We start from the raw sequence: 24,593 nt of genomic DNA, 5'->3' as shown, positions 1-24,593 counted from the left end.
GTCTCTTTCCGTCTGGCTTCTCTGGGACAGAAGGTTTCTGCTGGCACTATTGGCAGATGGATCAGAGCCTGTATTGCGGAGGCATCCCAGTCCTCTTCCCTGCCGACTCCAACTCATCTTGCTGCCCATTCCACTCGCAATGCTGCGACCTCTGCGGCATGGGCCACTCAGGCGTTCATCGAGGAGGTTTGCAGGGCTGCAACATGGTCCTCGCCCTCCCCGTTTGTCCGCCATTACAGGATCGACCGCTTTGCTGCGGCGGATGCTTCCTTTGGTCGGAGGGTCCTTCAGCAGGTGGTCTTCGGGGGCACTATTTTGGCCTTATCTGTTTCCCACCCATTGGGACAGTGAGGCTTTGGTATGTCCCATTGGTGGATTCTCCATCTCCTGTACTGGAGAAGGGGCGTTGTCTTACCTGAACGCCTTTTCTCAGTACGGAGATGGAGAATCCACACCCATCCTTTAGGTCAGTTAGGCCAAATTTAAGGGTTTGAGAGCCAACACCTCGTCCACCTTCAGCCACTTTCGCCCTCGTCAAGACTGGATTTCCTAGCAAGAGGGGGCGTGTCAAGTTTGGCTACTTAGTCTCAAGAGCAGACAGACAGTGAAAACCCATTGGTGGATTCTCCATCTCCGTACTGAGAAAAGGTGTTCAGGTAAGACAACGCCCCTTTTCTTCCAGTAGAACGTTTAAAGATTTAAAAGTTTAAAAGATTTTAAAGAACTTTTAAAGCAAAAGTTCTCCAGATTTTTGGGGTTTTTTAAGCATATGCCAGCAGAGTTAAAATGCTACAGTGTGAGCCATCATAATTCAGACTAAAAGACTTATCTAGCACTCTTTATTGTTGGTGAGTTAAGAAGATACACATTTTTTAAAAAACAAAGCAGCATGAAAGAGAGGCTGAGCTTTTATTTTGTTTTTGTTTTTATTTAACAGTGGAATGTTTCTCAAAAAAAAAAAAAAAACCCTGCATCAGTTGGACTAGTTCCTATTATTTGAGACAAATACCTGCCAGTTGCTTACTAAATCACATTTCAGAAATAGCCTGAGGTAGTTTTAGATGACTTGTTGATACATGGCAATGATGAGTTGAACAGAATTTTGTCTAAATATCACAATCATTATTGTATTCGTATCCAAGGGATTTAGGAGGACAGTGGTATGTTAGAATACATTTAAATGTCTATTTAAAGAGCAAACTATATGTTTCTGGTTCCTAAATGGCCCAGCTCATTTAAACAGAGCCATATTCCTACAAGTGTTCTTTAAGATGGCGGCACCTGGATCGGCTGTGGCTGCATTGACTCTTGAAGGTGAAAAGTTTTGGGAGGGATATTAAGGGATATGGGCCACATGATCAGGAAGGTTATGATGTGTTTGAGCAATGTGGTGGAACTAAAGTAACATACAACTAACAAGCTTTGCTGGCATGGCGAGTTTCTAGCTGTTGGTGAGACCGCTAAAAGTTGTTGGCATTGTTTGCAATTGTTCTGCCAGCAGCAAGATCTGACTGCTGGCCCAGCAATGGATTCTATTGCAAATCAGGGCTGTTTCCAAAGGAGGCAGAGGAGGAGAGGTCCTGGGGCTTACGGAGCGAAGCAACTGGATGAGGCTGTCGGCAGGCCCAGAGAAAGAGAGAGAGGCTTTTGGAGGAGTTGGTGGCGGTGGCAGCGTGCTCCACGGGCGAAAAGAAGCAGGGCCTCTTTAAGGAAAAGGTGGAAGAGACAGGATCAGAAAAAAGAAAGGAGACAAGGTTGTCATACAGGAATACAAGCTAATTTGAGGGCTAATCCACATGGAGCTCCATTTCCATCTGTCCTGTTTGCCATTATTCGCTCCCTAGAGACTAAAATGGACGATCTGAAACTTGAGCTGGCCACGAATAAGGAGTGTATATCGGAGGTGGTGATCCTTTGAGAGCTGTATGCAATGAAATTTCATTTTGATGTATGCCAATTGGTGTACATTCAAAGTGACAATAAAGTTGTTGTTGTTATTATTATTATTTTGGTACAGCAAAGTGGATTTAACTAATGTGGATGCATATTGTTGTTCATTGTGATTCTCAAACTTGTTGAAGTTATTATAGGGCATTCATTACAGTTTTTTTGGGTCTATTCTGCCTCAACTGTGCTGTAAATATTCATTAATGGTGAATATTGTCGATTCTAAGCTTAATGTATACATCTAGACTACACTTTAATTGTTCAGTCTCCTCAATCTCATGTTACAAGAAATCTAGATCACATTGTCTTCCATTTTTAATCCTTTAATCCTTTCCACTCACCCACCTTCCATAAATTTCCTGAGAAAATATACTCAGGAGAAAAGGGGGTAACACTGGAGGTCAGTGTTTTTCTAATTTGGCTACTTTAAGAAATGTGAATTTCAACTTCCAGAATTCCCCAGCCAACATACCAGCTAGGGAATTCTGGGAGTTGACATTCACACATTTTAAAAATTGCCAAGTTTGAAAAACATTGACCTAGCGAGGAAAAAAAGGAGCTGTCTGACAAAAGTTGCTGTTTGTCTTCTTTCCTCCCTTCCCCCCCTTTTTCAGTTGAAATTACATGGTGCATATTAATTAACTGAATGTTCATCTAGCTAACAATCCCTGTCCCTCTACCTGAGCTATTGAACCAAAAATAAAGTATAGCATAAATATTTTTCTGTTTATAGATGGACTGATTTTCTTATGAGTTAAATTATAATTATTTAAACATTATAACATCTATAAAATGGCGGTGGCATTTTAGGTTGATTCTCTATTGCTTGAAAACTGTGGAGCCTTATTTTCCAGAATTTGAACTCAGCTAAAATAAAATGTAAAGGAAAATATTCTTAAATGATTAGTATTGTGTTATATTTTGTTTACTAGGTTTCTTCCATTTGAATACTGCTGGTAAAATCAAAGCTGCTATATTATCTAAAGCTGGGTTTTGAAACTGGTTGCCAGGGTTTTCCCCCCATGGTTTAATGCAAATTTGACAGTTTACTTTTTTTCATCAAGCAAAAATATGAAAATGTTCAGAAATAAACCAAATTTGTAGGGGTTCTTTTTTCTTATTTTTTGTTTTTGCTAAGCAAAAATATCCACAAAAGACTTGTTCTTTGGGATGTTTGCGTGTTTTTTTCCTGTTGCATAGTTACCTGTGTGTGAGTGTTTGTGTATGTGAGTGAAATATCCTTCAGTGTTAATGAAATCAACATGCATAAATCACTCCTCTAGTTTTTTTTAAAGTGCTGTAAATACATGTTCATGTTCATGCTCAACACGTTTGTGCAAATAGTGGAAATATAGAAAAGAAAATAAGTAGCCCTCATATTAAAAATCCACAAATACAGGGTTCTTGAAATTAATAAAATGTTGTGATAAATCCAAAGATTTTGGCTGCATATGTATGTATGAAGTCAAACTTTTTCACAACCAGAGGTTTTGGAACAACAAAAACAAAAAAAGGGGAATCTTTATTTCCCTGTCTGCCTCCCTCCTTTCCCCCATCAAAGTATGTTTTGGATTCTAGCAAGAACACTGTGTTCTGAATTAAGAACAACCTACCAAAAGTATTTAAAGTAGGAAATACTGGAAGCCTATGCTTAGTGCACTTGGATTTGCCAGTAGACCATCTACCAAACAGTAAATAAGAAACTTGCATACCTTTTAAATCTTTTTTATTTGTTTGCTTTAGTTTCTTATGAAAAGTGTTTGTGTGTGGGGGGGGAGGAGTGAGTGTTATAAATATTTCCACTTTTTTAAGTAGTAGTTTCTACACTCTTGTTAAAGAGAAATGGAAAATAATGTAATTAATTAATGCTAAGCTGATTTTGACAAAGTGGGGAAAATACAGTCCTGAGATTTTTTTCTTATATCTCCTCCCTCTTCCACCCCACATATATATAGTACGGAAAGTCAGTTTCATTTTTGTAGTTTTGACAAAATATTAGTTTTTCAAGTTCAGATAGGGTAAATAATTTATTCTTAACTTACTTAGTTCCTTAAAAGACATTTTGTGAAAATGAGCACCAGATAAATCACAGTCAGTTTCCACTTAGGTTCTTACTGCAGGTCATATTCACTTACGACCACTCGTTCAGTGACTGTTTAAAGTTGCAATAGTGCCGAACAAGTGATACTTATAACTGGTCCTGAAAATTCTAGCTATCACAACACCATTATCATCATGCAATTATAATTTGAGTGCTTGGTAACCAGATTGCCTTTATAACAGTTGCAATGTTGATTGCCATTTACTACCTTCCCTGCCAAGCAAAGCTAATAGAGAAACTTGCAGGGAAAGTGACAAAGTCTCTTTGGCCTTCCTGCACACCATATTGTGTCCTGTACCGTGTATTGTGTACTGTCAGTCTCCTGGCTGTTGCACCTACCTGCACCCCTTCCTTCAGCCTTCCTGTTCTTGTGTCAACCCATGATCCCTTTCGTGCAACCTCCTTCCCACAACTTGCATGCAGTCTGCACTAGGCCTCCCAAGATCTGCCCCACTCCCTGCAACGCTCCACATTACTTACCAGGATTCCCAATGGGAATCCCAATTTGATGCCAGCTAGGAGTTTATCTAGACAGCATACTAAAAAGCAGATACATCACCCTGCCAACAAAAGTGTGTATAGTCCAGGCCATGGTTTTCCCAGTTGCAATGTATGGCTGTGAAAGTTGGACCATAAGAAAGGCTGAGCACCAAAGAATTGAGGCCTTTGAACTATGGTGCTGGAGAAGACTCCTGCGAGTCCCTTGGACTGCAAGGCGTTCAAACCGGTCAGTCCTAGAAGAGATCAACCCCGACTGCTCTTTAGAGGGCCAGATCCTGAAGTTGAAACTCAAATACTTTGGCTACCTAATGAGAAGGAAGGACTCACTGGAGAAGGGCCTAATGCTGGGAAAGATTGAGCGCAATAGAAGAAAGGGACGACAGAGAATGAGATGGCTGGATGGAGTCACTGAAGCAGTAGGTGTGAACTTAAATGGACTCCAGAAGATGGTAGAGGACAGGAAGACCTGGAGGAACGTTGTCCATGGGGTCGCGATGGGTCGGACACGACTTCGCAATTAACAACAACAACAACAAAGGACTTTCTGGATTTCTATCACTAAGTGATGTAATCATGTCATATTGCACTTTACACCATCATTGCTTAGCAATGGAAGTCCCAATTGCCATTATAAACTGAGGACTGCTTGTATATCTATACAGTATATCTATAAGGAAGGCCATACATCAATTCAATATTCTGTGTAAGACTTTTTGATAGAACTTGCTACAAAAGCCTATTAATGCTTCAGAATAATTATATTCCAACTTAACAGTTCAGCCAAATAAGAATTAAACCACAAGATACTATCTTTCAAAGTAATATGCACAAGGGCTTAATCAATACTTCCTTATTTTACATATTCAAATATTTATAAATGTTTAATTTATATTATTCAAATCCAAGCAAGAATGATAATTTTAGATTCTAAAGGCTATTCAGGTAAGAGAAGTAATTACATTTAAGCTGTATGTCAGATTGTTAAAAAAAGTATTCTGTTATTGTTTCAAACTTTGATGTTGTATTTTGTCATTGTGTACTGCATCTAAAAAAGATATACAACATGCCTCAGGTCAATTACCTAGTATTTGTGAGCTGCCTATGCTATCTGAGTATTTACTATTCTTTCCTACGTCACAAGCCCCTCAAGATCATTAAATAGGTCCTATAATGCAAGTGGTACAAGTGGTTACTACAATCACCATTCCTTCCTGCTACTGCCTGTGTTTCTTCATCTCTTTCTGATCTTTCTTTCTCTCCAGCACTCAGCCCAAAAGTCACCTTGGTGCAATCTGTGGGAAACTCTACTAGGTAATTCACTAAAAACAGATCACGCTGACTCATGAAGTTTAGGAATTGGTTTTCATCTCCCCATGAATTCTTGGATAAAGTCTGTGAGAACACAGAAATTCAATCTATGCTGCAGGCTGTTGTGCTGATGCTTAGTGATGTAAATTCTTTCTCAACTATAGTGTTAATTGCATCATGGCATATGGCAAATGCATCATTTAGAAATCTGCCTATGTTGGTGTTACAACAATATTGCAGCAAGATGCTTAGCAGATGGTAGGGTGCCCTGAAGATTGGAAGCCATCTCCACTAACAAAGGCTAGATCAGTGATGGCGAACCTTTTAGAGACTGAGTGCCCAAACTGCAACCCAAAACCCACTTATGTATCATTGGGTGCCAGGTGGGTGTGGCCCTTTGGGTGGGTGTGGCCCATTGGGTGGGCTTGGTTGTGGTGGTCACGGCAGACAAGGTGGGCATGGCTGGGGTGGACATGGCCACCTCAATGTTGCTCATGAGGAGGGACACCTGTGGGAACCAGACAGGGTTGGGGGAGATCCAGGGGGTCTCTGGCGGGTGGGACAGAGGCTTGTCCTGCGGTGTGAGACGAGGTGAGGCAGGGGATAGGGCAGGGGTGCCATTGCCACAGGGCAAGGCAAGGCAAGGCAGGGACCGGGGCAGCTGCTGCCTGACACCATCGGCTCCCACACACAGTGAGCGCATAGGGGCAAACTGTGTCCATCAGCAGCCACAGCCTACCAGCCCCATGGTTTTGGCACGACGTGGCTGTTTGCCACCTTGCACATTGCACCCAATGCGGATGCCATGAGGCTGTGAAACAAGCTGGGCAGAGGTAAGGAACCAGTATACCAGTTTCTTACCACCACCCGGCTTATTCTGTGGCCTCATGGTAGCGGCATTGGGCAGGAGGTGGCAAATGGCCAGTTTCAGCGCGAAGTGGTTGTTTGCCTCCAACTGCGGCCACTTGCCACCTCGCGCATCGCATCCACCTCTGTCACAAATCTTTCCAGAAACTCATCGCAAAGGACGCCCAGCACGAAGGATGCCAGCACAACTCCCAGGAGCCAGAGGGGCGCTTCATGGCAGCGGTATTGGACAGGAAGCAGCAAACGGTCAGTTTCAGCACAACATGGCTATTTGCCACCTCACACAATGTGGCTTGGCCGAAAGCGGACGTGAAACAAGTGGGGCAGGCTCCCTCCTCATCTGCCCATTCATCTACAACTTTGGTGGCTCTGTAGGCAGAGCTGTGAAGTTCTCTTCTCTGACAGAGAAGAGAACTTCGCAGTTCTGCTTACAGAGCCACCAAAGCAGCAGGTGGAGTGCCAGAGACTCGGGGAGGGAGGGCGGTTAAGTGGGCGGTCGGGCCTTTGGCAAGAGCAATGTGTCTGAGCGAAAAGCAGCCTTGGAAGAAGTGGGGCAGGTAAGGAAAGAAATCCTCACTCCCCCCTCTCCTAGAAATTGCCTTTCTTTCTTTACCTGACTTCCAGTCCCGTGCCATTGCTCCTTTGCAATCCGCCACCACCACTGCATGCAAAGAAACAAAAAAAAGGTTTTTTTGGGGGAAAAAAAGGTCAATCAATCAATCAATTCCAACTTCTCGTGAAAGATTGCAGTTGGAATTGATTGATTGACCTTTTTTCTCCAAAAAAAAGTCCTTTGTTTCCTTGCACGCTTCAGCACCCTGTCTCCCTGAGCCTCCGGCGCTCCATCTGCTGCTTTGATTGGCCTGCCAGCCCCCACCTCAATGCTCTGCCCACTGCTGCCTAGCATGGCCACCCTGGGGCTGCAGGGGCTGGCCTGGCATAGGAAGGGCATGTGCCCCACCCTCCTCCCACTATGCAGGGTAAGGTTGCCATGCCCCCTCTCAGATGCCATCGCCTCCCCTAAGTGTTTTTTTTTACTAACCTGCCTTTCAGCTGCATTTCGTTTCTCCATTTGCTTCTCAGCCTTCGCCGCATGTTTGTGGGACTATGGGTAAAAAAAAAAAAAGTTCCATCAGACTTTCTAACTTCTGGAGATCTCGTGAGAAGTTAGAAAGTCTGATGGAACTTTTTTTTTTTTTAGTCCCACAAACAAGTGGCAAAGGCTGAGAAGCGAATGGAGAAAGGGAATGAAAGGCAGGTTAGTAAAAAAATGCTTGGGGAGGCAGAGGCGGGCGCAGCAACCTTACCCTGCACGGGTATTGATGCAGGTTGCTTATGGACGGCACTGAAGGGCTAGGATTGGGGTGATGGCGCGCGTCCCCACAGAGAGGGCTCTGCGTCCCACCTGTGGCACGCATGCCATTGGTTCACCACCACAGGGCTAGATGGTCAATCTTTGTTGAAAGAGAATGAGATTTATATCAGCTCCACCAAATCAGGAAGCTGACTTTGCAGGAAGAAAAGTGCTTTTATTGAAAGTGGTTAAAATAACAGAACCTTATAGTTTGTTTGTGCTGTACATCCCCCCCCCTTCTTATACCCACTGAATCACAGGAAAATGTCTGCCTGATCCATTTTGGGATATTTTCTTGTTTCATAGAGGTTTTTTAAAAAATAATTCTAGGTACTAGCACATTTCTATCAAGGTCAACTTTGTTACTCTCTACTACTATCGGTAAACCTAGTTTAACCAAGTATTTTGGGTGAGGGACTCTTATCACAAATTGTTTGAAAATTTAAATATATAATGTCAGATGTGGGTTCACTTTCACAAATAATGTTTACTCTGCTCTGCCTTTTTTTGCCTTTCCAATCATAGCAAACAGCAAATGAAAAAGAAGACATAAAATGTCTAATCTGCTGTTACTGAGCTTAATAACAGCAGGAACCATCTGATATTGGGTAATGGCAGAGGGCCAGAACAGTGAGCCACATATTTTTTTGTCTTCTTTGCAGTTCTTTGCAGGTGAGAAAGAAGAGTCTGGCCAAGTCAGTGGAACAGCAGTGATGACCGTTACTGGACTGTAGACATTGGGCAGGAAGTGCTTGTCACAAGATGCCTGCTTTACATCCTTCAGCAACAATGCTAGAGCACAGTGCTTTCCTCTTCTAGGCCTCCTATTATTGCTCATAATGATCCATTCTGCTGCTTTATCATTGCCAGTCTGCCTTACATATTCAGACATTGCAGAGAAGGAAACAAGAGCTGTGTGCAAATTGTTGATTCAGCTAGGAGTGGAGCAAGTGGAGCAAGTGCTAGAGGCTGTTAGCAGTAGTAAGCAGCTACTCAATATGGCTATTGAAATTCTCTGTGAAAGGAAGACATAGGAATAGCAAAGATAACTGTGATAACTGTGATTAATGATTTTTTAACTGCTTAAAGCTCTTCCAGCTAAAACATTTCTTGTAATAATAATGATTAATGTCAGAAATGCACTCACCAAATCTATACTGACTGGTATTGATTGTTACCTCCCTACTTTTTGTTGTCTACAAAATTCTGTATATGTCATTACATTTTTATAAAAAGTTGGTGCAGATTTTAAATTTTCATGATCTTCATTGAACATCAACTTTGTTGAAATATCTGAGATACTTCCCATTTATCTTGTCTGGAAATTAATTAGTTTAGTAAAATAGACAACATCTTCCCTAATGTCATATTCTTCATCTGGAGCATCTTTTAGATTGAATGCTCTACCACATTACAGTGCAGCCTTAAGACAAAACAGTTTGTTTCTCTTTGCTTTAGGTCTGAAGCCAAAATCAGACCTAATTTTTGTATCAGTGAGTTCTTCCAGGCTAGAGGAAGAGATAAAAGCTAGTTCAGTCTTTGTTGGGAAGGAAAAAGACGATTGTTATCAAACTTTTGGGTGGTTATTGCCAAAGGGAGATTATAATACATGTTGAAGTAACAATAGCAAGAATGTTTTGTGCTAGTATTATATGGTATATTGATTGTAAATTCTGTGTTATTGACAAAAGTGCCTATAGATTTCATATTTACATATATGCAATTTGAGTTTAGTTTATAAAATGGGTAGTAGTAATTAATCTACTACTACTGGATAGATATGATTAAATTTTGATCCAATTCTCTATCCTTAGCATTTTATTTTTTCTATTTAAATCAGTACTTACATTATGAACTCAGGGTTATTTGAAATGTTTTTTGCAGAAAATTTAAAATGTAATATCATTCAGAGTATTATTGAACTAATATATTTATTTATGTCTATATACTTTTTAATAACCTGTCAGTTTTTCATTTTTAAATTTATCTTGACTTTAGGATATGAACCAGAACTTGTATTAGATAAACAGTTCAGATATTGCAAATGATGCTACTTTAAACTCCTGCTAGAGTTATGATATTATTAGCTCTTGGTAGAACATCGTTATATGCATAAATTGATTATTATTTTTTAGAATGAATGTATTATATTCATTCAGTTAGCTTTTGTTCTTTTTAAATCATTTTTGCTTTAGTCTTTGTTGTACAACTATTTTAGGTAATAATAATAAAGCATATTATGTTTTTTTTTATCTGGTTCAAATTGGAAAGATACAAATACAGTGCAAAAGTCAATGAAAATGCTCAGTTATCCAGATAGTCTTACCTGGAAGTTCAGTCATGGCAACTATACTTCTTTTCTTTCTTGGTTTGAAATGTTTCGCTGTTTATCCAGACATACTTGGCAAATAACATACTTGGCAAATAATAATAACTTAAAATATTATGTACTTCTGATTAACATTCTGCCTTGATACTTATATTATAATAAGTGATAAAATGTTTTTCTTTTGGGGGTTATGTGAACTTGATCATTGAGCCTTGTAGGCTGTGATTTATTTGGTATAATTTGGCACAATGTGTGAATTCAGACAGTTACTCCTTATTCAGCAAACTCTGGCCTACTTGCAGTGTGTGAACCAAGCAACTTTAAGAGTACATTATAATGTAAATGATTGATTTTAAAAAAAGAAACAGAACTATGGTATTTTCTTTTTATTGCCATATTGGGTACAGAAGCAAATATTCTTTTTATTGCCCAGGATTACTAATTTTTCTTCTTTGGCTATCTAGGACAAGATACTGCAGAATGTCAAGGACTGAAATCAAATATTTGGATATGATTACATCCATCTTCTAAGCATTCTATCATGCTTTTAAATGCTTATTTGTCAATGTAGAACCTTCATTTCCTCAATTTATTAAGATAATAGGCTTCTACTACATATGTACTACTTCTATATGAACTGTATGTTGATGAGATCTATTAATATGTTTCCAAAGCAAATCTTAGTCAAAAGCTGAATGAGAATGCAAACTTGCTGACACAGGGCAAGTGACTGATCTTTTATCTAAAAGTAATTGTTGGTTTAAAAACAAAACTAACCAAAACTATTATTTGCGTTCTTTAGCAACATTCAAATTTAAAGGCAATAATGCAGGTAGTTATCTTACATTGAAGGATATTAAAATAATGTAAGGTAGTTGCTGCAAATTTGTTTATATGTATCTAAATATATCATTAAACACTGGCTTTTTTCTCTTTCTTCACAGTATGCAAGCAGTTCTTCTGCTTCAACCTTCTAATCCAAGTAAGTGACAATAAATTAAATTATAGCACAGCCATTTCCACCCTGGGATTTCACATGTTATAGTCAGAATCTATGTGTTGGGCTGTAGTTCTCAGTTCAGATATGCAAATTGCAATTCAACCCATTGAAATAGCTCAAGATTGGGAAAGTTTTCTATAAATGTAGAAAATGCATAGTCTGAAACATATTTAACATAGGTGAAAAATGCTTTTAAAAATAAGTCTGTAGACTCTAGTGTAACTGAAAGCAATGCTTTGGGACAGCTGGAGAAAATACGGCTCATATAATACATTATCAGTTATTAAAATAATTTCAATATATTCATGTTTTCTTTTGACTGTAGAAAAATTGAATTTGTTTCTAACTGGATTTCAACTAGCTCAGTGGAGGAAAAATGTTAGGTTGTGTCACACAGCATTAAATTTTCTTTCTCTTTATAAAATATATACCAGTATATAATTTAATAATCAAATAATGATGGTGGAAAATTAGGAACAGCAAATAGAAAGAAGTAACTTTGAAGTGCACAGTGTATTCAGCAAGTAAAACATGACATTTAGGCAAAAAGTTCAGATTTATAATCATTTTAAATTTTCTGTAGTGCTCATTCCCAGGTATGTGGAACCTTGCCTTCATATTTTTGGGAAAAATCTAGTTATGGCATTAATTCAGGACTTCCTAGCTAAGGAAAAAAGTATGCATAGGTAACTCCCTGATATGATGGTTTCTAGTTAACTTAAATTGAGGATGAGCTAGTTGCAGGAAAGTGGATTTATATAAATTGGAGAGAAAAGTATGAGTGATGTATGATGGAAGATCTATGACATACACATTTGTGGGTACTGATCTGTAAGTATTCGTAATTCACATTTCTTTTTTTTTTAAGTAACACGGAGTTGGGTTTTTAAATCCATACATTTTACAAATTTGTCACTGAAGTTCCTAATTCAAAAACTGAACATAAAATATTCATCTTAAGGAAAAATACACACAATGCATTATATTAATAAACTTAAACTATGAAAATAAAATGCATAAATACAAAAATGGATATATTAGGAAATCACACATGAAGATATGTACTGTGTAGTTTGCAAACAAAGGGAGGAAGAGCATCAGAATGAAATAATGATTGGGAAAAACAGAAAAACTATTACTAACTATGCTACAATAATAGAATGACATATGCTCTAGCCTTGCCCTTCAGGTAGGCTTACAAAGTTCCTGCTAAAAATTATAAATAATCTATAGACATAGTTCTGAGCTAAACGAAGTAAGGGCTGATTCCATATAAGTTAAGGTGAAAAATGTTTTCATTGTCTGGTTGTGAGCAGGACATTTAAGATTTCTGCTAATAGAGGAAAAATATAATTATAATTGAAAATGACTGGTATTGTTTGTATGAAGGAAATATAAGAAAAATTATAAGAATGCTATACTCTTATAAAGGAAAAATTTTCAAAAACAGCAGTGTCTCCAGGCGATGAGCACCACACCTTCTTGAGTAGAAAACTGCTGTGTGGAATTCACTGGCATTCAGTTTCCTTGCTTTGATTTCATTTTTGCTTTTTTGTTCCAATTATTTTATAGAGAATTAATTAATGGTTTCAAACATAGGAGATTATTTTTCAGGATGGAAATCTTTTATAATTGTGCCAGCCAAGATATCTCATAACATAAAAGTTCTGGGGCTATGTATGATTTACGGTTGCTCTTATATCTAGTGGATGCGTAGCACTGATATAATGTATTTCATAATACATCCTTAAACAGTCAATAAAAATAGGCTATTAGAAAAACACACTTTTATATCTAAAATATGTGTGGTTCATTATAGTCAGTGCTGGGTTTTGCTGACTCCTGTAGGAATGGGCATTCTTTTGATGGCTGATATGCCTATATAACATTGTTTGGGAACATAATGGGCTACAGAAGCTGGAGCAATGATGCAGAATAGATGGAGCTGTATCATGCATATAGCAGGAACAAATTTTCTAATTTGTTCCTCTATGGGGATAAATGATTGGAAGCTGCCCAGAGTTTGATATAAGATGGGCACCTATAAAAATGCTTTAAATAAATAAATAACTTTATTTATAGAACTATGTTAAGCATATTTTAAAATATATACTCCATTCTCATGGGTTTTCTACTTTAAAATGGCAGATAAGTAACTGATTTTTAGTGGTGGTGATCAGAGAGGGTGCTAGTAACTGCAGATAAAGTGGCTGGCAAACCTTTGACTTCTTGATGTCAACTGCTAATCTACTATACTGCTAGTCTGCTATAACAATGCTGACTATACACACAACAAAATACATAATACTGTAATGGTAAATATATTTGTGTAAATGGAATAATTACAAATATTTATTATATCAGAAATAGAAGAAATATATTTTTGTTACCTTTCACCTGCTTTCATTTGATATTTTCAATTGCTTTCTTGTCTTGAAACAGTTTTAGTAGGATTGATTTGTGTTCTGATCTTTAACAGTTGGCAATGAATTGCTTTGTGGGTGACATGTAAAAGCAAAGTCAGCATCAAGAAGCAGTTTAAACAGGTAGAAAGAATTTTTGGAGCCATAAAAAAAGTTCACAGAGACATGAGATTCTAAAGAAATGATTAATCATCATTGCAAAGCTGTAATTACATTAAATGAAAAGATGATGATACCCTTAAACATTTTATATTTCCATTATCCATTGGAGTACAGCTTCTTGATTTTACCTTTCCCCTGATGACAATGCTCTTGGAGAAGTATGGTATTTTCATAGGCCAGTGGTGGCGAACCTATGGCACGGGTGCCAGAAGCGGCACTCAGAGCCCTCTCTGTGGGCACGCCTTTGGTAGCCCCACCAAGGGGCTACCAAGGCCTTCAGCTGGGTTTTATAAAACTTTTTCACTTTAGGCCTCCACCACCATGTGCAAAAAAAAGAGAAAAGGTTCAATCAGTCAATTTCAACTTCTCGCGGGAAAAAAAAGTTCTTGCAAAGTTGGAATTGATTGATTGAACTTTTTAGTCCCACCCAGGCTGCTGTTACCACTACAGCCACGCCAGCCAATTGGCCATGCCCAGCCAATGGGCCACACCCACCCGGCACTCGACGATGCATAAGTGGATTTTGGGTTGCAGTTTGGGCACTCAGTCTCTAAAAGGCTCGCCATCACTGTCATAGGCTGTATACTTGCACAGAAACACAAAGGGATATGGTGAACAAATTCATTATTATACACACAAGGAGGCCCCTGTAATCTTCTCCCACAATCATCCTAGTGCACTCTCTCACATTCCTCATCTGTGAGCTGATGGAAAGTGACAGTCAGGCAATGTTACCTTTTTAGTGTGTGATAAATTTTCTAATTACAGTTGGAAATCAGATGAATAATCATATTAATTGGGGGGTTATTGCAAGCAGAAAGGGAGCAGATTCAGAGCCATGAGAGTTGTCTTATGACAATTATCTATGAAAATTCTATGAGCTGATCCATGAAGAAGTAAGAACAACAGGAACACACACACACACATCCAGAATGGGAGAGAGTTTTCAGTGGAAAAGCAGGGGTCTGAAAGCTGTTCTTTTTTTTTTTTTTTATTAGAGTTTTATAAATTTTACAGAAAATAAAAGACAATACAAAAACAAAAAACAACATATACAAATAAAAACAAACATTACCCAACAAAACCCCCCTTCCCCCACCCCTACCCAAACCCCCCCTTCCCCCCCCCAGGGCCTCCCAGAGCAGAATATAGGCTTAATTAAAAAAAGTTAAAAAAAATTATATTTATAAAAAAAAGAATATAAAATAGAAAATATATATATATATAAAGTTAAAAATTATGAAAAAACTATATAGTATTTTTTATATCAAATTTAAATTGTATGAATTTTATCCATTTATCCCAAACAGCAAGAAATTTCTCTTGCGTTTGACCCTTTAAGAAAGCCGAAATCTTTGCCATTTCCGCCAAATGAGACACTTTAAGAAACCATTCCTGCAATGTAGGCAAAGATTCCTTCTTCCAATATTGTCCTACTAACAGCCTCGCAGCTGTAATCAAATTTAACATCAATATAACCTCCTTTGTATCACAATCAATAACTATACCTAACAAAAATAATTGTGGAGTAAATTTTACCCTCCTTTTAAAAATTCTCTGGATATTCCACCATATCTTAATCCAGAATGCTTTTATCTCTCTGCACGACCACCAAATATGATAATAAGTAGCGTCCATACAACCACATCTCCAACATTTAGGTTGTAAGTCAGGGTACATAAAAGACATTTTTTGTGGATCAAGGTGCCATCTATAAAACATTTTATAAAAATTCTCCCTTAAGTTCTGTGCTTGTGTAAATTTGACATTTCTCACCCAAATAGTTTCCCAGGTGTCCAATGGAACTGGCTCACCAAAATTCTGCGCCCATCTAATCATACAATCTTTAATTAGTTCCGTTTCTGAATCCAATTCAACTAAAACCCCATAAATCCTCTTAATGTGGGTTTGTCTTTGATCCTTCACTTGCTTAATAAGATTTTCATCTTCTCTGAGAAAACCCACCTTACAGTCCATCTTCCATCTGTCTAATAATTGCCTATATTGGAACCAAGAATAAATAATATTTTCTTGTGCTAACTCTTCCCGTGATTTTAACTGCCAGTTTTGTCCATCCCATCTGAGTAGCTGTCTATAAGACACCATATCCATTTTAACCCCTCTTTTTATTCCTTCTATTGCATGCCAAGGTATAGCCCACAGGTCAGCAACCTGCGGCTCCGGAGCCGCATGCGGCTCTTTGAGCCTTCCCCTGTGGCTCCCAGCCTCCTCTGCCTTTGCAGAGAGAGACAGAGACAGAAGGAGGCAATTGCATTTCCCTGCTCTCTCTCTCTCTCTCTCTCTCTCTCTCTCTCTCTCTCTCTGTGTGTGTGTGTGTGTGTGTGTGTGTGTGTGTGTAAAAGAGAGTGCACTCACAGTGTTCTCCGAGGAGCTGAAAAGCTCTCTGGGCGGAGCTCCTCCCTTTGCTGCGTCTCTGCAGGAAGCAGGAAGGGCAGAGGAAGCAGGAAGCAGGAAGGGCAGGAGAGAGCTAGCTAGCCCAGCTAGGCTGACTCAGGAATTCTGGGAGTTGAAGTCCATGAGTCATAAAAGAGACGAGGTTGCCTACCTCTGAGCTTGTTGAACAACAGCTTGAAGCTTGCCAGGTGAGCAGCAGATAGGAGGGGGGGGGAGAAAGAGAGAGAGAGGGAGAGAGAGAGTGGGGGAAGAGGAGTGGTAGACCAAGGGCAGATAGAGAGGGAGGGAGAGAGAGACCCTTTTGACATCTAAAATGAAGATAACACTGCATATATCCTTTTTTTACCTTTGTGTGTATGTGATTTTATTCTCTTAAAGCATTCTCTTGGTGATCATTGTTTTAATAGTATGGGTATTCCCAAGAGTCATATTTTTACTTTTATTTTTAATGTGTATGTGTGTGTGTGTGTGTGTGTGTGTGTGTGTGTGTACACACATATATACACATACACATACACACACACACACACACACACACACACACACATACACACACCTATAATAAAGGTAAAAAAGGATATATGCAGTGTTATCTTCATTTTAGATATCAAAAGGGTTTTGCGGCTCCCAGTGTTTTGTTTTTGGTGGGAAACGGGTCCAAGTGGCTCTTTGAGTGTTTTGGGTTGCCTACCCCTGGTATAGCCCTTAATGGTACTTTGAAATCACTTTTATAATATTTTCTCCAAACCCTAAGTAAAGAAATTCTTAAGATATGAGATTTAAAAGCCCAATCCATTTTTTTATTAAATATTAAATAGGCATGCCACCCAAAAAGTAAATTCCATCCCTCTAAGTGAAGTATATCAGAATTTGTCAAATTTACCCAAGTCACTAACTAATGTTAAAACCACCGCATCATAATATAATTTCAAATTCGGCACCTTGAGTCCTCCCCTCTCACGGAAATCTTGCATAATTTTAAATTTAACCCTTGGCTTTTTCCCTGCCCAAATAAATTTATTAAGGCCTTTCTGCCACTCAGTTAAATTGATCTCATTCTTCAAAATCGGTATCATTTGGAACAAAAAGAGAAACTTGGGTAGAATATTCATTTTTATCACTGCAATTCTTCCCATGAGGGATAATTGCAACTTTTCCCAATTCTTCAAGTCTCTCTGTACCCTAACCCACAACCTTTCATAATTGTTTTTAAATAATTTTGCATTAGAAACAGATAGCATCACCCCCAAATATTTTACCTTATTAACAATTTCAAAACCCGTCAAATTAACCAAAGTCTGCTTCTCCCGACTAGTCATATTTTTAGGTAAAATTTTAGTCTTATTAACATTAATCTTAAAACCCGAAACCAAACCATAATTATAAATCAACTGTAATAATTTTACTACAGAATAAGTAGGTTGCGACAAAGTGATAACCAAGTCATCCGCAAAAGCTCTTAACTTATACTCTTTTTTATTAACTTCTATTCCTTTAATTTCCTGCGACTCTCGAATTTTGATCAACAGTATTTCCAGTGTTAAGACAAACAGCAACGGTGATAATGGACAACCCTGTCTAGTACCTTTCTCTATTGTAAAAACCTCTGACAAGCCTCCATTAACGATAAGTTGTGCCGTTTGTTTTTGATATATTACCATAAGAGCTTGCAATATCTTTTCACCAAAATTCATCTCTTCCATTACTCTTAACATAAAATGCCAATTCAATTGATCAAAGGCTTTTTCAGCATCTAGAAATATCAGCCCTGCAGGAACTTAGTTATTTTTATCTAAATATTCTAATAAATTAATAATTTGTCTGACATTATTTTTCATGTACCTTCCAGTTATGAACCCAGATTGATCTTTATGCACAAGGTGGTGCACCACCCTCATAAGCTTATTTACTAAGATTTTTACAAATATCTTATAATCCACATTTAAAAGAGATATAGGCCTATAATTCTTTGGTAAAGTAAGATCTTGATCTTCCTTTGGAATCAATGATATAAAAGCAGTACGCCATGAGGGAGGAATCTCTTGACCCTGTAAAATGCCATTGAAAAGATCACCTAATGGTTGAATCATCTCCTCCAATAAGACTTTATAATAAACAGCTGTTAACCCATCCGTACCAGGTGCTTTCCCTGGTTTCAATTGTTGAATTGCTAGCGAAATTTCCTCCTTAGTAATTAAACCATTAACTTCATGTTTCTGATCCTCTGTCAATTTAGGGAAACTAACCTCGCTTAGATATTTATTTATCTCTAAAATTTGCACATTAGTAGATTTATATAATTTTTGATAATAATCCAAAAAAGATTTCTTAATCAGTTCCTTCTGAGAAACTAATTTACCCTTGTAATTTATTTTATCTATTGTTCTCTGTCTCTGTTTCTTTCTCAATTGATAAGCCAGCCATCTCCCTGGCTTGTTAGCATTACAGAATGTATTTTGTTTCATAAACAATAAATTGGTTGCAGCTTGATCTGCTAACAACATATTAAATTGTGTTCTTAACAACTTTAAGGATTCTTTAATACTTTCATCAGAAGGATTTAAAATCAAAGACTTTTCTTTTAATTTAATTTCATCTTCCAATTCTTTACGTTTCTGAATCTGTTTTTGCTTATGACAATTATTCATTTTTATCAAAATCCCACGCATAAATGCTTTCCCTGCATCCCATACCATTGACATTGAAGTCCCCTTATACATATTCAAAGCAAAATAATCCTTTAAACACTCCTTTAGTTTCTGAACATTTTTTTCTTGTCTAAATAAATTCTCATTCACCTCCAGGATCTTCTCTCCTCTTTTTCTTGAGTCAACTCCATCCAAACTGGACTATGATCCGTCAAAGACCTAGGGAAAATCTTGACATTCTTTACTCTATTATATAAGTCCGTTGTAATCAAGAAGAAGTCAATTCTTGAGAAGGATTGGTGTCTATCTGAAAAGAAGGTAAAGTCTTTCTCCTCTTGATTACATTCCCGCCAATAGTCCCGTAATTCCCAGTCCTCTTTCATATCAAAAAAGGCTTTAGGTAATTTTGCCTGCTTTAGAAGAGGAGAGGAACCTTTTTTGTCCCTTTGTACATCTAAGACACCATTCCAATCCCCCATTAGTACCACGGATCTGTAGTCCAGCAGATTTATTTTTTCATGTAAGAGTCTATAAAATTGTTCCTGTTGCTGATTTGGTGCATATAGTCCCACTATAAGTACTTTCTTACCATATAAGCCCAATTCAACCATCACATATCTCCCTTGGGGGTCAGACTCCACCAGACAAACTGGTAGATTTTGCTTAACATAGATAACAACTCCCCCCTTCTTCCCGGGAGCAGAAGATACGAAGTGAGATCCCAGACGGGCATTAACTAAATATTTCTGATCCTTAAGTAAAATATGAGTTTCCTGTAAGCAAATAACATCATTATTACGTTGCTTCAAATAATAAAAGATTTTTTTCCTTTTCTGAGGAGAATTCAATCCATTAACATTCCAGGTCAAAAACTTTGCCATCTCCCTTGGCCCGCAGCCTGGAGAAGACACCTTGGAGATCTGAAATTGCAACATGTGTTGCATGACTCTTGGGTCTTGCTCCTCCCACCGGCGGTGATACATTTCCAGGAGAAATCTCTTTGGCCTCTTTCTTACGTTGCTCCTTCTCTTTACGTTTATAAGCTGCACGAGTCATTCTCTGCTCTTTAACCTCCGTCTGGCGTTGCCCTTCAGCTTGCAGCATCCCAGCAGAAACCAAACCTAATGCCTCAGACTGCTGCTCCGCCTCTTTGCCACTCAGGGATTTCTGAACAGGTAAAGTTGAGCCTGCACCTAGGACTGAAGTATAGAATTCTCTAGCTTTATCAACCGTATTCAATCTATAACGTGTCCCCGCATGGCTCAAAACAATACCCATCGGGATTTCCCATCTAAATGGCATCGATCTAACTTTAAGCTCATTAGCTAAGAAAGCAAAATCTTTCCTGATTCTTAAAATTTTTGATGGGATTTCCTTTAGTATGATGACATCTTGGGCAGCTATCTGAAATCTTTTATTATAAAAGGCTTGTATGATCTCATTACGCAGAGACTTCTTCGTAAAATAAATCACCACATCTCTAGGCAAATTCTTCTGCTTAGCAATCCAAGAGTTAAGCCTGTACACTTTTTCAACTTCTCTGCGTAATTCTCCTTTGTCCATATCCAAAACCACAGCCAAATCAGTAAGGACCACCTCCATCAGATCTTGATTCATATCTTCCTTGAGGCCTCTAATCCTCAAGGCATATTCCATCTGCCTATACTGAAACATCAGAATATCTTCTTGTGAAGTCTCCACCTTCCTTTCCACATCTTGAATTTTGTCATCAAAGGAATCAACTTTATCTTCAACTTCCTCGAGTCTTGCATCCAGCTTAACCACCACTGTAGCCAAACCTGAGACTGCTGCAAGTATATCTTGTCGCAAAATATTATTGTTATTTTCCAATTGATCCTTTATCCCACTTATCTCTTCTTTGAAGTCAGATTTAATTTCTGATTTAAGCTGTGTAGAAAATTGCTTCATTTCCTCTCTCATTTGAGCTACAGCCTCTCCCATTATACCTCTAACCTCTTGTGCTGAAAGTCCAGGCAAAGGAGGGGAGGGTGGTGGCTGTGCCGGTGGTGCATGTTTAAGTTGTTGTTGTGGTTGTGCAGTAGAAGTTATAGGGGAGGAAATCACCTTGGATGTTGTAGAAGGCGGCTGTCTCTTTGAAGCCATTTTAAATGACACAGTTCTCACTTCCCTTTTCCCCCCCCCAAAAAAAGAGATGAGGGGGAAAGAGAAAAATTTTTATTTTTAAAAGAGGCAGCAAAAACACTATAATCCTTGAAAATCCAGAGAAAAAAGACCAAGAAGAAAAAATCAAAAAAGAGAATTCAATACCAAAAGCAAAAGTAAAGTCCAGTCCTTAAAAGGAGAAAGTGAAACAAAAGACAAGGGGAAAAAAAACTCCGTCACTTTCAAAACGCCATCTTAATTCCTTCTCCACAGTAATAAAAAGAAAAAAAAAGGAGAAATAATCAGAACTAAATAAAAAAAAATAAACACCTAAATTATATAAGAAAAAATCCTTTAAACTGCTCTGTCCGGTTTTTTAGGAATTACTCACCAACTCTCTATAAGCACGGAGATAGAAGCGGCAGTTTCTTTTGCTTCCTAGGAAGCAAAAACAGCTGGGAGGCGGAGACAGCAAGAGCTCCGAGGGACCACTCCTTTCACCCCCTCTAGAATTAAATCCAGAGAGGGTTCAGGGGTTCTACCTCTACTCTTGTACTCTCTGTCCCTTCCCTTTGCCCGGGAAGGGAATTCCGAGCCGCGGGCCAGCTGATGCGCGCTGCGCTCCGCGGCTCTGACACTTTCCCAGCTGGACGGCTAGAGGATAGCCGCCATCGCTGTCGCTCCGTACCGGAAGCCCCTCTGAAAGCTGTTCTTAAGAAGTCCTAGTGCTGGCCTGGTTTTATTTGAGGTGTTTATTTATTTATTCAAAAGATTTATTTGGCCACCCACTCACTCTCAGTCTTGCTGTCCTCTCCTCTCAAATTGGCATGCAGATTGCCTTTGTTGAGCATTTCTTAGTTGCCAACATGTTCTTGCTGCTTTCCCTGACAGGATCTGGCCTGTCTTTATCCAAACCTGATTTCATTTGCTCAGGGTCAGTGTGTCCTGGAGCAGTTGCAAGTGTTCGATTGCCAATTGAATATTTGGGCTGCTGATGTATACAGTCTGCCTCAGGATTCATTCAAGATTATAGCACTCCTGGAGAAAGCTTGTTGTATATGATGATTCTATCCATGTTATTCCAGAGGATGTCCTTCTCTGCATTTTTTTTTAATTCACAAGAAATAAAGTTGCAGTTCTGACTTTTTTTTATTGAAAATTTAAAAGATTTTACAATACAAAAACAAAACAATTTTCCCCATCCCTCCCCAACCCTCCCCTTCCCTCCCCCGACTATCCCAGAGCTGGATATAGGCTTAATTAGAATTTCTTCAAAGAATCTTAAGAAAAGTGTAAAATATAGATAAATCTAGATACATTACTTAAACAAATTACTAAATAATTAACAACAATAAACTATAAACAAATCTAAATACATTACTTAAACAAGTTATAAAATAATTAAAGGTAATATATATATATATATATATATAAAAAGAAAAATAGAAAAGAGGAAAGAAGAAAATAATAATAATAAAAAGAAAGAAAAAAAAGGGGAAAAAAGTTTGGCTTTTCAAGAAAATTGGCTTTTCAATATAAATTATTAAAAAGCTAAATAATATTTTTTAATATCCATCTTGTGTTGTATAAAATCTATCCATTTCCTCCATACCACAACATACTTCTCTTGAGATTGATCCTTCAGGAAAGCCGAAATCTTTGCCATTTCCGCCAGATAAGAAACTTTAAAAAGCCACTCTTGCAAGGTAGGCAGAGATTCCTTCTTCCAACATTGTGCTACTAACAACCTTGCAGCTGTGATTAAATTTAACATCAATGTAATATCTTTAGTATCACAATCTGTAACAATACCTAATAAAAACAATTGTGAGGTAAACTTTACCCTCCTTCTAAAAATTCTTTGAATATTCCACCATATCTTAATCCAAAAAGCTTTTATATTTTTACACGTCCACCAAATATGATAATATGTAGCATCCAGACTTCCACATCTCCAACATTTAGGCTGTAGATCAGGATACATACGAGACATTTTTTGTGGATCAAGATGCCATCTATAAAACATTTTATAAAAGTTCTCCCTTAAATTTTGGGCTTGCGTAAATTTAACGTTCCTCACCCAAATAATTTCCCAGGTATCTAATAGTACCGGTTCACCAAAGTTTTGTGCCCATTTAATCATACATTCTTTGACTAACTCTGCTTCTGAGTTCAATTCTACTAAGACCCCATAAATTCTCTTAATGTGAGTTCGCCTTTGATCTTTTATTTGTTTAAACAGATTCTCATCTTCTCTAAGCAAACCCACATTCCATCTATCTTCCACCTATCCCTTATTTGTCTGTAGTGAAACCATGAATATATAATATTTTCCTGTGCTAAATCTTCCATAATTTTAACTGCCAATTTTTACCATCCCACCTGAGTAATTGTGCATAAGAAACGCTATCCATCCTAACCCCTCTTCTTATCCCTTCAATCGCATGCCATGGAATAGCCCATAGTGGAATTTTAAAATCATTTCTATAATATTTCCTACAAACCCGAAGTAAGGAGGTCCTCATAATATGAGATTTGAAAACCCTATCAACCTTTTTATTAAAAATTAGATAGGCATGCCATCCAAAAATTAAATCCCAACCCTCCAAGAGGAGTATTTCCACATTTGTTAAATTAACCCAATCACTTATTAATGTTAAAACCACTGCATCATAATACAACTTCAAATTCAGTACCTTGAGTCCACCTCTCTCACGAATATCTTGCATAATTTTAAGTTTTACTCTAGGTTTTCTCCCTGCCCAGATAAATTTATTAATACCTTTCTGCCATCCATCTAAGTTAACCTGATTCTTTAAAATGGGTATCATTTGAAATAAAAAAAGAAACTTTGGCAACACATTCATTTTAATCACCGCAATTCTTCCCAAAAGAGATAATTGCAGCTTTTCCCAATTTTTCATATCTCTTTGTATATTGACCCACAGCCTTTCATAATTATTTTTATACAGTTTTGCATTGGAAACAGATAAAGTAACCCCCAAATATTTTACCTTATTGACAACCTCAAAATCTATCAAATTAACCAACACCTGCTTATCCAAATTAGTCATATTTTTAGGCAATATTTTAGTCTTATTATTATTAATTTTAAAACCCGAGACTCGTCCATATTGATATATCAATTGTAATAACTCTATTACAGAATGAGTAGCTTGAGATAAGGTAACCACCAAATCATCTGCAAAAGCTCTTAGTTTATATTCTTTCTTATTAACTTCTATTCCTTTTATTTGCTGTGAATCTCGAATTTTAATCAACAATATTTCCAAAGTTAAAACAAATAGCAACGGTGACAATGGGCAACCTTGTCTAGTCCCCTTCTCTATTGTAAACACCTCTGACAAACCCCCATTAACTATAAGTTGTGCCGTTTGTTTTTGGTAAATAAGA

General features: G+C 37.9%; 1 protein-coding gene across 9 annotated transcripts in view; it reads left to right on the top strand.

Annotated features, from left to right (window-relative positions):
* THRB (thyroid hormone receptor beta) overlaps positions 1-24,593 on the top strand; it is a 288,188-nt gene that overhangs the window by 129,049 nt on the left and 134,546 nt on the right. For 6 of the 9 annotated variants that reach the window (XM_039343673.1, XM_039343665.1, XM_039343671.1 and 3 more), the window contains 2 exons: positions 6,869-6,970; positions 11,352-11,389. In XM_039343673.1, coding sequence (XP_039199607.1) covers positions 6,901-6,970; positions 11,352-11,389 — 108 coding nt within the window. In that variant the 5' untranslated portion in view covers positions 6,869-6,900. The remainder of the gene's footprint in view (positions 1-6,868; positions 6,971-11,351; positions 11,390-24,593) is intronic. The other 3 variants (XM_039343667.1, XM_039343668.1, XM_039343669.1) reach the window with 1 other exon arrangement.

Source organism: Crotalus tigris, unplaced genomic scaffold, assembly GCF_016545835.1.
Source record: "Crotalus tigris isolate CLP2741 ecotype Arizona unplaced genomic scaffold, ASM1654583v1 scf7180000017871.4482833, whole genome shotgun sequence".
Classification (NCBI taxonomy): domain Eukaryota; kingdom Metazoa; phylum Chordata; class Lepidosauria; order Squamata; family Viperidae; genus Crotalus; species Crotalus tigris.
The sequence above is the reverse complement of the archived record's forward strand: the minus strand, read 5'-3'. Positions and strand labels throughout refer to the sequence as shown.